The sequence below is a fragment of the Aquarana catesbeiana genome, linkage group LG12 (genome assembly GCF_042186555.1).
Source record: "Aquarana catesbeiana isolate 2022-GZ linkage group LG12, ASM4218655v1, whole genome shotgun sequence".
NCBI lineage: Eukaryota > Metazoa > Chordata > Amphibia > Anura > Ranidae > Aquarana > Aquarana catesbeiana.
Window position 1 is genome coordinate 6,577,729 of NC_133335.1, and position 14,533 is coordinate 6,592,261.

Here is a 14,533-nt window from a genome sequence, read left to right on the forward strand (position 1 = left end):
GAATGTATAAAGGTTGAGTGGATTCAGGAGAGAGCTCTCCATACAATAAATCTTCTCATTCTGAAGGGTTTCTCCAGAGGTTCCTAGAAGTTCCTTGAGCTGTCTGATTGACCTCCAATATGATGGTACCTGCATAGTTCCAGGGCCACTCCATAAAGAGTTTGGCATGAATAAAGGGGAGTAGATGCAGTAGAGAGCTCTCTGTATAATAGACATTATCATTCTGAAAGGTTCCTCTAGAGGTTATTAGAAGTTTCTTGAGCTGTGGCTGATTGACCTCCAATCTGATGGTTCCACCATAGTTCCAGGACCACTCCATAAAGGGTTTAGAATGTATACAGGGGGAGTAGATGCAGGAGAGAGCTCCCCATATAATTTATGTATTTCAGTTACTTATATAGCGCCGTCAATTCACGCAGCGCTTTACATATACATTGTACATTCACATCAGTCCCTACCCTCAAGGAGCTTACAATCTAAGGTCCCTAACTCACATTCTTGCATACTAGGGACAATTTAGACAGAAGCCAATTAACCTACCAGCATGTCTTTGGAATGTCAGAGGAAACCGGAGTACCCGGAGGAAACCCACGCAGGCACAGGGAGAACATGCAAACTCCAGGCAGGTAGTGTCATGGTTGGGATTCAAACCAGCGACCCTTCTTACTGCTAGGCGAAAGTTCTACCCACTACACCACTGTTCTCATTCTGAAGGGTTCCTCCGGAGGTTCCTAGAAGTTCCATGAGCTGTGTCTGGAAATCCGGGGGTGGGGAGGGTGTAAATCTTTGGTCATACCCATATCCGCAGCAGGTCTCCAAGGTGAAGACTGATGGTTCCACAATAGTTCCAAAATGGCTCTATTAAGAGTTTAGAGTGAATAAAGGGGAGTCAATGCAGAAGAGAGCTCTCAATATAATAGACAATCTCATTCTGAAGGGTTCCTCCAGAGGTTTCTAGAGCTTCCTGGAGCTGTGGCTGATTGACCTCCAATCTGATGGTGCCACCATGGTGCTAGGTCCGCTCCATAAAGAGTTTGGAGTGAATAAAGGGGAGTAGATGCAGGAAAGAGCTCTCCATAAAATAGACATTCACATTCTGATGGGTTCCTCCAGAGGTTTCTAGGGCTTCCTAGAGCTGTGGTTGATTGAGCTGCAATAGGATGGTTCCTGCATAGTTCCAGGACCAACATCAGCTGGCAAAGCCAGCGCCATGACACCAACGGTCTTTTAACTGTCTAGAAAGGTGGAATTCTGACCACCACTGTAGGATATGCATTATTAAAGGCTTGTAGGGGCATTCCCTAGGTTGGCCACATTTGCTGATGTACCTTTTCACTGAGATCTCTCTGAATAGTTTGGGTAACAACCAAATTTTTCTGGTATTTTATGCTGACAGGTCCTGTTTACAGTGGTGGAATTGCAGTTACCTGTACATATAGCAGCTTTCTCTGGCTCACCGTGTAGGGCCCATAGGCCAGAAGAGTTCTCGGCGGGTTGTATAGTAACCCCAACAATGAGAACTGTAGAGTATTGGCCGTTCTGTATGTACTGTGATGGAGCATGAAGAGTTTGTTCTGTTGGCTGACGTAAATTTTAGTCTTCTGCTGATATTATCTAATGTATCTTTTGTTTCCTCTCCTTCCAGGGATCGCGACTACCACCTGAAGACCTACAAGTCCGTCATCCCAGGCAGTAAACTGGTGGACTGGCTCATATCACAGGTAAGGAGATCAATTATCCATGACCCCATTATCACTGAACGGGCATCTGAACGGTATCGCTTTCTTTATTTCTTTCTTTGGCCAATCACAGTGGTCACAGTGATGGTCGATCCGTCCATCAAAGACCAGCAGATGATATTGTTTGAGAAGTTTATCAGCATACCATGAACTTCCCGCCTAGGAATACGGAACAGATGCTGCTGATTATGGAGCAGATATGGGCTGGCTGGGTGGGAATTTTTATTTTGGGTTTTGCTCATTAATTTGTTTTTGATGTTGGCAGATGTGATCGAGATTCCGGCGATCAGGCATTTTTTTAGAAATGTTCTCGCCTCTGCGCGTTGCTGACGCAGCGCCGCCTCGTGACATTTCCAGATAAACAAGGCTTTTGATTTGGTCTCTCGGCACCATCAAGTTCATACGTTTGGCCACAGACGCGTGCAGCTGAGTGACATCACTCCCCCGCCCCCCCCCCCTCGATGGCTGACATCTCCCTGACCCGTCTCTGGAAGTCTCCGACAATCTGCAAGAATTGGAAAGTTTTCTCCACTTTTTCCGCCTCTGCCTTTTCCGAGGGATCCGAGCCTGGCGGCGCGTTCAGAGATGGAAACAATCTCAGGAAAATAAAAGCTGAGATGATTTCCTCCCCTCGGCGACGTTAAGGATCCGTAGAGGCCGATGACGTTTCAATCGAGCGCATTTTTGGCTGCTGGCGGCGCTCGGCTCCCAACAATGTCCCTCATTAGCCGTAAAATTAAAAAAAAAAAACAGTCCGCTCCCCATTTAGCTGCCATCAGCCGTCAATAAAACTTCCTGTTTTCTGCGGCCAGGAGAAGCGCGGCGCTATTTATACAAAGCATGAATGAACGTGGCGGGAGGGAGGCGGCGGGTAATTGTTCAGAGGGGGATTCTGGGTAATTCCAAGCATTCTTCAGCAGATAAAAAGTAACGGGTGTCTTTTTTTTTTTTTTTTTAGGGTGACTGTCAGACGAGAGAGGAGGCCGTCGCTCTTGGCGTTGGGCTCTGTAACAATGGATTCATGCATCATGGTAAGCTGAAGGACCTTGGCTTCTAGGCTGGCTTAAAGCCCGATAAATGCTGGCGCTCCCAGACTGCAGCTAGAGGGCGCTAAAGGTGACCTCCACGCCAACCGCTAAATAAACAGACGAGATACATATATGAGAGATGTGACCTGCCAAAGGATCCTGTCCTGAGATTTACCCAGCTCTGCCCCTCGGCACGGCCCCGTCTGGCAGGGGAGGAGACCTGATTGTTCTCTGCTGTCAGTAACACTTTTAGGTCTTGTCCCTCCCCACCCCCAGCTTGTGACTGGACAGTGAAAGGAGAAGCAGCAGACTGATGAGCTCATCTGTCACTCTGCTCTCCTATCAGTGTGTCCCCTGTTAGCACTGCAGCACAACGGATTGCCTCTTTTGTACAGAGCCTTGCAAAAGTATTCATACCCCTTGAAATTTCCCACATTTTGTCATGTTACAACCAAAAACGTAAATGTATTTTATTGGGATTTTATGTGATAGACCAACACAAAGTGTCACATAATTGTGAGGTGGAAGGAAAATGATAAATGATACAAATAAATATGTGAAAAGTGGGGGGGGACATTTGTATTCAGTCCCCTTTACTCCGATACCCCTAACTAAAATCTAGTGGAACCAATTGCCTTCTGAAGTCACCTAATTAGTAAATAGAGTCCACCTGTGTGTCATTTAATCTCAGTATAAATACAGCTGTTCTGTGAAGCCCTCAGAGGTTTGTTAGAGAGCCTTAGTGAACAAACAGCATCATGAAGGCCAAGGAACACACCAGACAGGTCAGGGATAAAGTTGTGGAGAAGTATAAAGCAGGGTTAGGTTATAAAAAATATCTCAAGCTTTGAACATCTCACGGAGCTCTGTTCAATCCATCATCGGAAAATGGAAAGAGTATGGCACAACTGCAAACCTACCAAGACATGGCCGTCCACCTAAACTGACCGGCCGGGCAAGGAGAGCATTCATCAGAGAAGAGCCAAGAGGTCCATGGTAACTCTGGAGGAGCTGCAGAGATCCACAGCTCAGGTGGGAGAATCTGTCCACAGGACAACTATTAGTCGTGTTCTCCACAAATCTGCCCTTTATGGAAGAGTGACAAGAAGAAAGACATTGGTGAAAGAAAGTCATAAGAAGTCCTGTTTGTAGTTTGTGAGAAGCCATGTGGAGGACACAGCAAACATGTGGAAGAAGGTGCTCTGGTCAGATGAGACCAAAATTCTACTTTTTGGTCTAAAAGCAAAACGCTATGTGTGGGGGAAAACTAACACTACACATCACCCTGAACACACCATCCCCACCGTGAAACATGGTGGTGGCAGCATCATGTGGTGGGGATGCTTTTCTTCATCAGGGACAGGGGAGCTGGTCAGAGTTGATGGGAAGATGGATGGAGACAAATACAGGATAATCTTAGAAGAAAACCTGTTCGAGTCTGCAAAAGACTTGAGACTGGGGCGGAGGTTCATGACGTCACCCCCCAGCACCATGGGAGTCGGGGAAAGGTGACTATATTATCAAACTGTTCTTCTATGGAGGGGGAAGGGGGCACCTTGAATGAGCAGATTTTGCGTTCATTCGTTTTTCATTAATTTGTGTCTTTTGTAGCTCCCTGTTTTTTGGCATTAAGGCTTCTTGCACGCTGGGGGGGGGTCTAAATGGCGTGCGTGAATCCTGGCATTTTAGCGCACCCGGGAGCGACGAGTCCAGCCCTGCTGTCTGCAGCTTGTCAAAGTCTATGGCAGGCGGGGGCGGGGTGAGGTGGGGGTGGTCATGTTTAGGGTGCTGTGCGTTCCTATGGAGCACAGACGATCCTGCGTTTTCGTTTCTGAACTCATAGGTGAGGCTGGGCGCTGTAGCTGTACCTACTGGGTGCACTAAAACACTGCGGTTAGACCCCCCCCCCCCCCCGTGTGCAGGGGGGCTGACACACACAGGTAAAAATTATTCCACCGCCATGATCACATTCATGTCTGTTCGTTTATTAATGAGTGCGCAACCTGCGACCCTCCAGCTGTTGCGGAACTACAAGTCCCATCGTGCCTCTGCATTTGGGAGTCATGCTTGTAACTGTCAGCCTTGCAATGCCTCATGAGACTTGTAGTTCTGCAACAGCTGGAGGCAGGGGCGTACCTACAGGGGTCGCAGGGGTCGCAATGCAACCCAGCCACATGCTCCAGGGGTGCCTGGATATGGGGGGGCGGCGGGATGTAGTGGAACCAACCCCTCCATGCAGACTCTGAATGCCTGCTCCTCCTCCTCTCCCTCCTGCACACATTCAGCGGCTGCAGGAGAGAAATGGAGGGCATCGGTTGCTCTATATGCCCCTCCCATCCCCACCCTGTCCTGCTGCCCCGGGCCCCTGTGTGCTTCCCTGGTGCTCCCTCCGTGCAGCGCTGCTGTGTTTCCCGCTCCCGCCGTCTGCTACGGGGGGTACTGTCAGGATGGAGAGCGGGGAAGGAGCCAGTAAATGTGTAATTTACTGGCCCCTTCCTTGTCTTAATGAATAGAGTCAGTAATCCGTACCGAACTGTTTTTTTTTTCTTATTATATATTATTCCGTTTACAAATGAACGGGGAGCCTCTGTACAGAGCTATTCCTGTTCATTCATTCTGTGCACCTGAGGCTACAGGGAAAGGGGCTGATGAATCTGTCCTCAGTCCCTTTCTCTGTCTCAAAAGTAACAAGGGTCTGTTTAGACCACTGATACTTCACCAAAGCCCCCCTGGAGTGGGGGGGGGGGGGGTTGTCCTTAAAAACACGTGATAAATAATAAATAATATATAAAAAACTATTACAAAAAAAAAAAAAAAGGTAAAAAATATTTAAAAAAAAACTTCTGACACCAGTGGCAGAACTACTGGGGTCACATTGGCGACTGGGCTCTGACGTTCCGCCTCTGTGGAGGGACCCCTAGACAGCAGGATGGTTGCCCGCTGCAGGAGCGTAATAAAGGGTCCCACATTGGGAGTAAAGGGCCCCCGGGATCAGTAGGAAGGGCCCCCTTCAGAGGCCAGGGGGGCCCCCTTTATGGTTTCTTGCACCGGGGGGCCCTGAAAGTTCTAGGTACGCCTCTGGCTGGAGGGCCACAGGTTGAGCACCCATTTAGTACTAACATTCTCTCTAACATATCTTCTGCCGTGTAAGAAGATATATGTAAGTATAGGGGTTAGTGGCGCTGCCCGTCACCTGAAGAGCGAACCTCCTGTGTGAGTCACTCCTCTCAGGTGAGAACCAAGTGACTATTTACATCCAGTGAAATTAGAGGGGTTCTCGCCCCTTAATGTGTATTGGTATAGACTCACACAGGAGGTTCACGCTTCAGGTGACGGGCAGTACCACTACCCCTATACTTACATATATGTTCTTACGTTGTTGGGGGCCCCAGGCTCTGGAGCCCTTTAGGGGAGGCTGCAGCCTCACCTACACCTAAGCGCGGAAAGTATTCATTTTTATATCTCCTGCCGTGTTGATTCCTGGCAGACATGGCGGCCAATCGCCGCGGACAAGTCGGTGTTTTTGCTGCTTCATGTCTGGATTCTGGATCTTTTTATAGCGGAGTTTTGTGGTCGGGGAACTCTGAATGGTGCCAACCACCCCCGACGAGTGCTGCAGCCTGTAATTGTCTGGAAGCCGGAGAAACACTTGTGGCCTGTCCTCGCCAGTCCCTCCTCCACCAGTCCCTCCTCCGCTCCGGGCACAGGACAGTTTTGTCATTAACATGTGGATGGGATATGTCACCAGATCACCGACAAGCATGCTACAAAGCCAAAAGCTCCTTTTGTTACAGGATCTCAGAGATAGGAGAAGTCTTGGGGACCTTACAGGGATCCTCCATCAGACGTGTGATGACTGTTACCTGATGAAGAGTCCCTGCAAAGGCCCCCCCCCCGAAACTTTGCTTATCTATGTGATTGTAGTGCTACCCCCATAGGGGCCGCTGGATTAACTGGTTCTTTCCCAAAAGAGTGCCGAGGCCTCCATTCACACAGGCAACAGCAGCGCTGGGACAAGGTCCTCCAGCGCCATGCCAAACTTTGTGCACTGGTCCAAATCATTTGGTGGGGGGAGGGGGGATTATGGTGTGGGGGTTGTTTTTCAGGGGTTGGGCTTGGCCCCCTTAGTTCCAGTGAAGGGAACTCTTAAGGCGTCAGCATACCAAGACATTTTGGACAATTTAATGCTCCCAACTTTGTGGGAACAGTTTGGGGACGGCCCCTTCCTGTTCCAAAATGACTGCGCACCAGTGCACAAAGCAAGGTCCATAAAGACATGGATGAGTGAATTTGGGGTGGAGGAACTTGACTGGCCTGCACAGAGTCCTGACCTTAACCCGATAGAACACCTTTGGGATAAATTAGAGCAGAGACTGTGAGCCAGGCCTTCTCGTCCAACATCAGTGCCTGACCTCACAAATGTGCTTCTGGAAGAATGGTCAAACATTCCCATAGACACCCTCCTAAACCTTGTGGACACCCTTCCCAGAAGAGTTGAAGCTGTTATAGCTGCAGAGGGTGGGCCAACTCAATATTGAACCCTATGGACGAAGACTAGGATGCCATTGTGTGTGTGTATGTATGTATGTAAAGGCAGGCGTCCCAATACTTTTGACAATATAGTGTGTGTGTATATGTATGTATGTGTATATATATATATATATATATATATATATATATATATATATATATACACACACTGTACGGGCTTGGGACAGGGTTTGGGCTTGCAGTGATGGCGTCAGGTTGACATCAGTCTGGGACTTTTCGGAGATCATTCAGATGCAGCTTTCCCCGACTTGTTCATTCCCCGACTTAGTTGGGGTTGGCAGAACACTTTGGTGGGGGTGGGTCAGCCACGCCTCTTGACCATTGACCTCTGGGGACCCACCTGCTGACCTTTTGGAGGAGGTCCCTATTCCAATCCCTGAGTCCTAACCTTGTTCTTCAAGGGGAAACCCTGACCCTAACACTATCCCTAACCCAACCCCTAACCCTCCTGTTGACCTCCTTCAATCAGGTTTTGCATTCCCATAGAATGGGCTCAGTAACACAGGCCTTATATGTTTGCACACGTAGCTCGTCGTCTATAAACCGTGGCTAGGTCATGCCATCCTCTGTATTAACGCTCCGCCATCTTGTCTTCTCAGTCCTGGAGAAGAGCGAATTCAAAGACGAATCGCAGTTTTTCCGATTCCACGCCGATGAGGAGATGGAGGGGACGAGCTCCAAGAACAAGCAGCTCCGGAATGACTTCAAACTGATAGAGAACATCCTGGCCAAGACCCTTCTGGTAAGAACCCCCCCCCAGTACTGTCCCACACGGCCTCCATATTTGTAGGTGAGGCCTCTGTCAGGACACGATGGCAGCCGAACGTTGTGTCATAAATAAAGGTCAGGGTAGGGGGTGGATTGTGCTGACTTATTTCCTTATCAGAGGATCTTGTGTAACGTTACCCGGCTCGGCTCACTCTGCAGGTTGTGGTGGCACAAGGCCTCTCCTCCGCAGCACACAGACAAGCCTCATCCTTCTTAGCGGAAACCACACGCTGCTCGTTTAGGTGTTAGCTTTAATCTTGATGCACAATAATACACATATTGGGTGGTTTTGTGTTTTATTATTAGATATCCCGGCAACTGAATTTCCAGCATGCATGCAACACGAGTGTCAGAAACTAACATTAAAACCTAAAGACACAAATACTGATGTGTGTGATGAAGACACATCTAAAATCCATACAAACCCTCCTTAGGGTCTAAAGTCTATACAAAGACCTATTAGGGTTTAAAGTCCATACAAACCCTCCTTAGGATCTAAAGCAGGGATCCTCAAACTACGGCCCTCCAGCTGTTGCGGAACTACACATCCCATGAGGCATTGTAAAACTCTGACATTCACAGACATGACTAGGCATGATGGGAATTGTAGTTCTTGAACAACTGGAGGGCCATGGTTTGAAGACCCTTGATCTAAAGTCAAAACAAAGCCCTATTAGGGTCTAAAGTCTATACAAACTCTCCTTGGGGTCTAAAGTCCATACAAAGAGCCCTCTTCCCTCCTGACACTTTTCTAATTCGGAGCTTAATCAGCTTTATGATTGAAGCCTTAAGTGAGTGGAATGCATTTTGGGAAGAGGCCTAAGCAGACTTTGTATGGGCTCTTTATTTGTATAACATTTTATCACAGGATTGACCCTCAGAGTGCTGCCTCCATTTTTATCTATAATTAGTGCACCTCTAAATGTAAAGGCCCCACCATCATCACCTGTGATGAGCTAAGACACACAGTTGTGTGAGATCAGAAGGCCCCAATGTACCAGTAGCTTTGTCCACACATGGACTGATGGGACGGTCACATGCACTACTCCAGTGTAAAATCTCATCTGTCAGAGCCAGAGATACAGTGCCTTGAAAAAGTATTCTTGCCCATTGAAATTTTCCACGTTTTGTCATGTTACAACCAAAAATGTTAATGTATTTTATTGGGAATTTATATGATAGACCAACACAAAGCAGCATATAGTTGTGAAGTACATGGAAAATGATAAATGGTTTTCAACATTCATTTACAAATAAATATGTGAAAAGTGTGGGGGGGGGGTGCATTTGTATTCAGCCCCCTTTACTCTGATACCCCTAACTAATATCTAGTGGAACCAGTTGCCTTCAGAAGTCACCTAATTAGTAAATAGAGTCCACCTGTGTGTAATTTAATCTGAGTATAGTGGGAAAAATGCCCCTTACATTGGTGGTCAGTGGGAAAAATGTCCCTTACATTGGTGGTCAGTGGGAAAAATGTCCCTTACATTGGTGGTCAGTGAGAAGAATGTTCCTTACATTGGTGATCAGTGAGAAGAATGTTCCTTACATTGGTGATCAGTGAGAAGAATGTTCCTTACATTGGTGATCAGTGGGAAGAATGTTCCTTACATTGGTGATCAGTGAGAAGAATGTTCCTTACATTGGTGGTCAGTGAGAACAATGTTCCTTACATTGGTGATCAGTGAGAAGAATGTTCCTTACATTGGTGATCAGTGAGAAGAATGTTCCTTACATTGGTGGTCAGTGAGAACAATGTTCCTTACATTGGTGGTCAGTGAGAAGAATGTTCCTTACATTGGTGATCAGTGGGAAGAATGTTCCTTACATTGGTGATCAGTGAGAAGAATGTTCCTTACATTGGTGATCAGTGGGAAGAATGTTCCTTACATTGGTGATCAGTGGGAAGAATGTTCCTTACATTGGTGATCAGTGAGAAGAATGTCCCTTACATTGGTGATCAGTGAGAAGAATGTTCCTTACATTGGTGATCAGTGAGAAGAATGTTCCTTACATTGGTGATCAGTGAGAAGAATGTTCCTTACATTGGTGATCAGTGGGAAGAATGTTCCTTACATTGGTGATCAGTGAGAAGAATGTTCCTTACATTGGTGATCAGTGAGAAGAATGTTCCTTACATTGGTGATCAGTGAGAAGAATGTTCCTTACATTGGTGATCAGTGAGAAGAATGTTCCTTACATTGGTGATCAGTGGGAAGAATGTTCCTTACATTGGTGATCAGTGAGAAGAATGTCCCTTACATTGGTGATCAGTGGAAGAATGTCCCATACATTGGTGGCCATTGGGAAGAAAGCTCCTTACATTGGTGATCAGTGAGAAGAATGTTCCTTACATTGGTGATCAGTGGGAAGAATGTTCCTTACATTGGTGATCAGTGAGAAGAATGTCCCTTACATTGGTGATCAGTGGAAGAATGTCCCATACATTGGTGGCCATTGGGAAGAAAGCTTTCTTCTGATGGTAAGTAGGAAGATTGCCCCTCTCACAGTGGTGGTCAGTATATGACCCTTCGAGAGCTAAAAAAGATCATTGGTGTCATGCTGATGGCTTTGCTAAGTGGCATTGGCCTCTGGAACTGTGTAGGCAATATCAAGTCAAGGTCAGTCAGCCACAGCTCAAGGAAACCATGGCAACCTTTTGAGGCACTAAAGGGTTTCATGGATTCCTTATTCAGAGTGGCTGCTCCAGACTAGGAACTGCTCCACATTCTTGGGTCTTGCAATGGCTTGCTGGATGGTGCCGTCAGATAATTCTAGGAGCATTTATTAGCAACACATCAAACTCATGCAACTTCAAAACCACCAATGTTCCAGGACCTCACCATGCAGGGACCTCTCTTTAGACGCCCAGTATGGCAGAAATGTATAACACGTGAGATTTATAATTTTGTCAAAATTGGTGCGTGAGGTCATAATGACATCATATCCAACCCTCATTGCATTCTATTTAAGTGACACTAATTTGGACATTTGATAGGTTCTCCGCTTTTCACCGTTGGTATCTCATTATTGCAGTTTTCATGCCTTCTCCTTTTTGGGGTGGGGGGGAGGGGGGACAGGGGCGGGAAGGGGATGTTAAAATAAGCCCGGTAGGTGAAAATCATGACTTCATTGACCTGTAAATATGGACAGCTCGTGAGATGACCCCATCCAGCACTTGTGTCAGGATTAGTCTTGAAATTTCCACCATGTGAAGGACTGGCTGTACGAGCGGCGAGGAATCTGCGTGTTTGCGCCTTGTTTGCAGCGAGAGGCCCAAACACTGTAATTAGGGTCAGCCAGATGTTTTACACATTGCCGGAATTTTGTAGTCTTTTATTTGTGGATATAAATAGCTTGCTTGCATTCCTCACCACCCCGGACGGCTGCTCAGAAATAGAAATTTCCTTCCACGCTCTTTACTTGACTTTACGATAGATGCCGCGTCCTGAAAGCGAGGAGCGCTCCGCAATTAGCCGAGGGACCACAGGAGAGAACCTCGGAACAAGAATGACGGCTACAGGAGGCCCAACCTGTGCCATGAGCCTGCTATGGGCCACCACTCCGGTGCTTGGGTGGTGGTCAGGGATAGAGCTCCCCCTACAGGCCATCTTATGTCATGCTGCCAGAATAGAATAAAACGTGGATCTGTTTAATTTTAGGGGAAAATATTTACACATCTTGGGGTATTTTTGTAACTTTTATCCAAAACGTATATTTATGCAGCTTTTATTAGGAATCGGGGGGGAGGGGGGGTGGGGGTTGGACTGCGGCTTTATCTAAAGCCATTCTGAACTGTCTAGATCAGACAGCTACTGTATAGACACAGTCAGGTTATGGCAGGTCCATAGCTAAAAATGAACTGGGCATGCTGAGACATGTAGTTCCACCAGTAGAGATGGTCAGCCTATGGCAGTTCCATGGCTAAAAATGAACTGGGCATGCTGAGACATGTAGTTCCACCAACAGACATGGTCAGCCTATGGCAGTTCCATGGCTAAAAATGAACTGGACATGCTGAGACATATAGCTCCACCAGTAGAGATGGTCAGCCTATGGCAGTTCCATGGCTAAAAATGAACTGGGCATGCTGAGACATATAGTTCCTCCAGTAGACCTGGTCAGTTTACGGCAGGTCCATGGGTAAAAATGACCTGGGCATGCTGAGACATATAGTTCAACCAACAGACATGGTCGGTTGTCATGCACAGCTGCTCCACAATCTGGTCTTGTCTTGGTAAATTCCACTCATAGTTCCACCGGTAGACACTGTCGGCTTATGGTAGTTCCACAGCTAAAACCTGGGAACTTTGGGCCAACAAGCCTGCTTTCATCTCCGCGCTCATTCCAGCCAGAGTGATGACTGCGCTGCCTGGTATACAGATTGCCAGTAGAGGGAGACAGGATCGGGTGTCCTCTGCTGTGGAAGTCGAACTATGTCCAACAATGCAGCTAGCGAGGAGATATCTGCATTGATAGCCGACACTATAAATATTGTCTCTTTCCTCAGATCCCCCACAAGAAGAAGATTATGGCTTTGAAATCGAAGAGAAGAACAAAGCGATTGTGGTGAAGTCTGTCCGGAAGGGATCGCATGCCGAGGTGAGCGCCGCCCCGAGGTCATCATGATGTCCTTGTGAACTCTGATAAATCTATTATGTCCAAAAAATATTCATGAAAAAATTTACCAGCAGAGCGGCTGCCCAACGAAACCGATATCTATACAGATACATGTGAAGTGCTGGCCCTTTAAGTGCAAAAGAAATAAATGTTGATTATATCACTAAAACCTCTGAAGATCACAAACAATCATCTGTGATAAAATCAATACAAAATATATTACAAATAAATCCAGTCCCCTCACATTCTCTGAATTATACATCACACTGCAAAGAAATGTATCTTCTTAAAAGTGATGTTAGCTCAGCGACTGAAAAATACGTCACATAGCCAAACTCCTTCCCCACCACCGCCAGATAACCAAACTCCTTCCCCACCACTGCCAGATAACCAAACTCCTTCCCCACCTCCTCCAGATAACCAAACTCCTTCCCCACCTCCTCCAGATAACCAAACTCCTTCCCCACCTCCTCCAGATAACCAAACTCCTTCCCCCACCACCGCCACATAGCCAAACTCCATCCCCACCTCCACCACATAGCCAAACTCCTTCCCCCACCTCCACCACATAGCCAAACTCCTTCCCACCTCCTCCAGATAACCAAACTCCTTCCCCCACCTCCACCACATAGCCAAACTCCTTCCCCACCTCCGCCAGATAACCAAACTCCTTCCCCACCTCCTCCAGATAACCAAACTCCTTCCCCACACCGCCAGATAACCAAACTCCTTCCCCACCACCGCCAGATAACCAAACTCCTTCCCCACCAACACCACATAGCCAAACTCCTTCCCCACCACCGCCAGATAACCAAACTCCTTCCCCACCACCGCCAGATAACCAAACTCCTTCCCCACCTCCTCCAGATAACCAAACTCCTTCCCCACCACCGCCAGATAACCAAACTCCTTCCCCACCACCGCCAGATAACCAAACTCCTTCCCCACCAACACCACATAGCCAAACTCCTTCCCCACCACCGCCAGATAACCAAACTCCTTCCCCACCACCGCCAGATAACCAAACTCCTTCCCCACCTCCTCCAGATAACCAAACTCCTTCCCCACCTCTGCCAGATAACCAAACTCCTTCCCCACCAACACCACATAGTCAAACTCCTTCCCTCACCTCCACCACATAGCCAAACTCCTTCCCCCACCTCCACCACATAGCCAAACTCCTTCCCCACCTCCACCACATAGCCAAACTCCTTCCCCACCACCGCCAGATAGCCAAACTCCTTCCCCACCACCGCCAGATAACCAAACTCCTTCCCCCACCTCCACCACATAGCCAAACTCCTTCCCCACCTCCTCCAGATAACCAAACTCCTTCCCCACCTCCTCCAGATAACCAAACTCCTTCCCACCTCCACCACATAGCCAAACTCCTTCCCACCTCCACCACATAGCCAAACTCCTTCCCCACCAACACTACATAGCCAAACTCCTTCCCCCACCTCCACCACATAGCCAAACTCCTTCCCCACCACCGCCAGATAACCAAACTCCTTCCCCACCTCCTCCAGATAACCAAACTCCTTCCCCCACCTCCACCACATAGCCAAACTCCTTCCCCACCACCGCCAGATAGCCAAACTCTTCCCCACCACCGCCACATAGCCAAACTCCTTCCCCACCTCCACCAGATAGCCAAACTCCTTCCCCACCACCGCCACATAGCCAAACTCCTTCCCCACCACCGCCACATAGCCAAACTCCTTCCCCACCTCCACCACATAGCCAAACTCCTTCCCCACCTCCACCAGATAGCCAAACTCCTTCCCACACCGCCACATAGCCAAACTCCTTCCCCACCTCCACCAG

At 47.8% G+C, this 14,533-nt stretch overlaps 1 protein-coding gene across 1 annotated transcript in view; it reads left to right on the plus strand.

Moving 5' to 3' along the window:
* Positions 1-14,533, plus strand: part of PREX1 (phosphatidylinositol-3,4,5-trisphosphate dependent Rac exchange factor 1) — a gene marked incomplete in the record, with an annotated part of 222,925 nt that overhangs the window by 155,730 nt on the left and 52,662 nt on the right. The window contains 3 exon segments of the mRNA XM_073607193.1: positions 1,646-1,721; positions 2,698-2,770; positions 7,918-8,060. Coding sequence (XP_073463294.1) covers positions 1,646-1,721; positions 2,698-2,770; positions 7,918-8,060 — 292 coding nt within the window.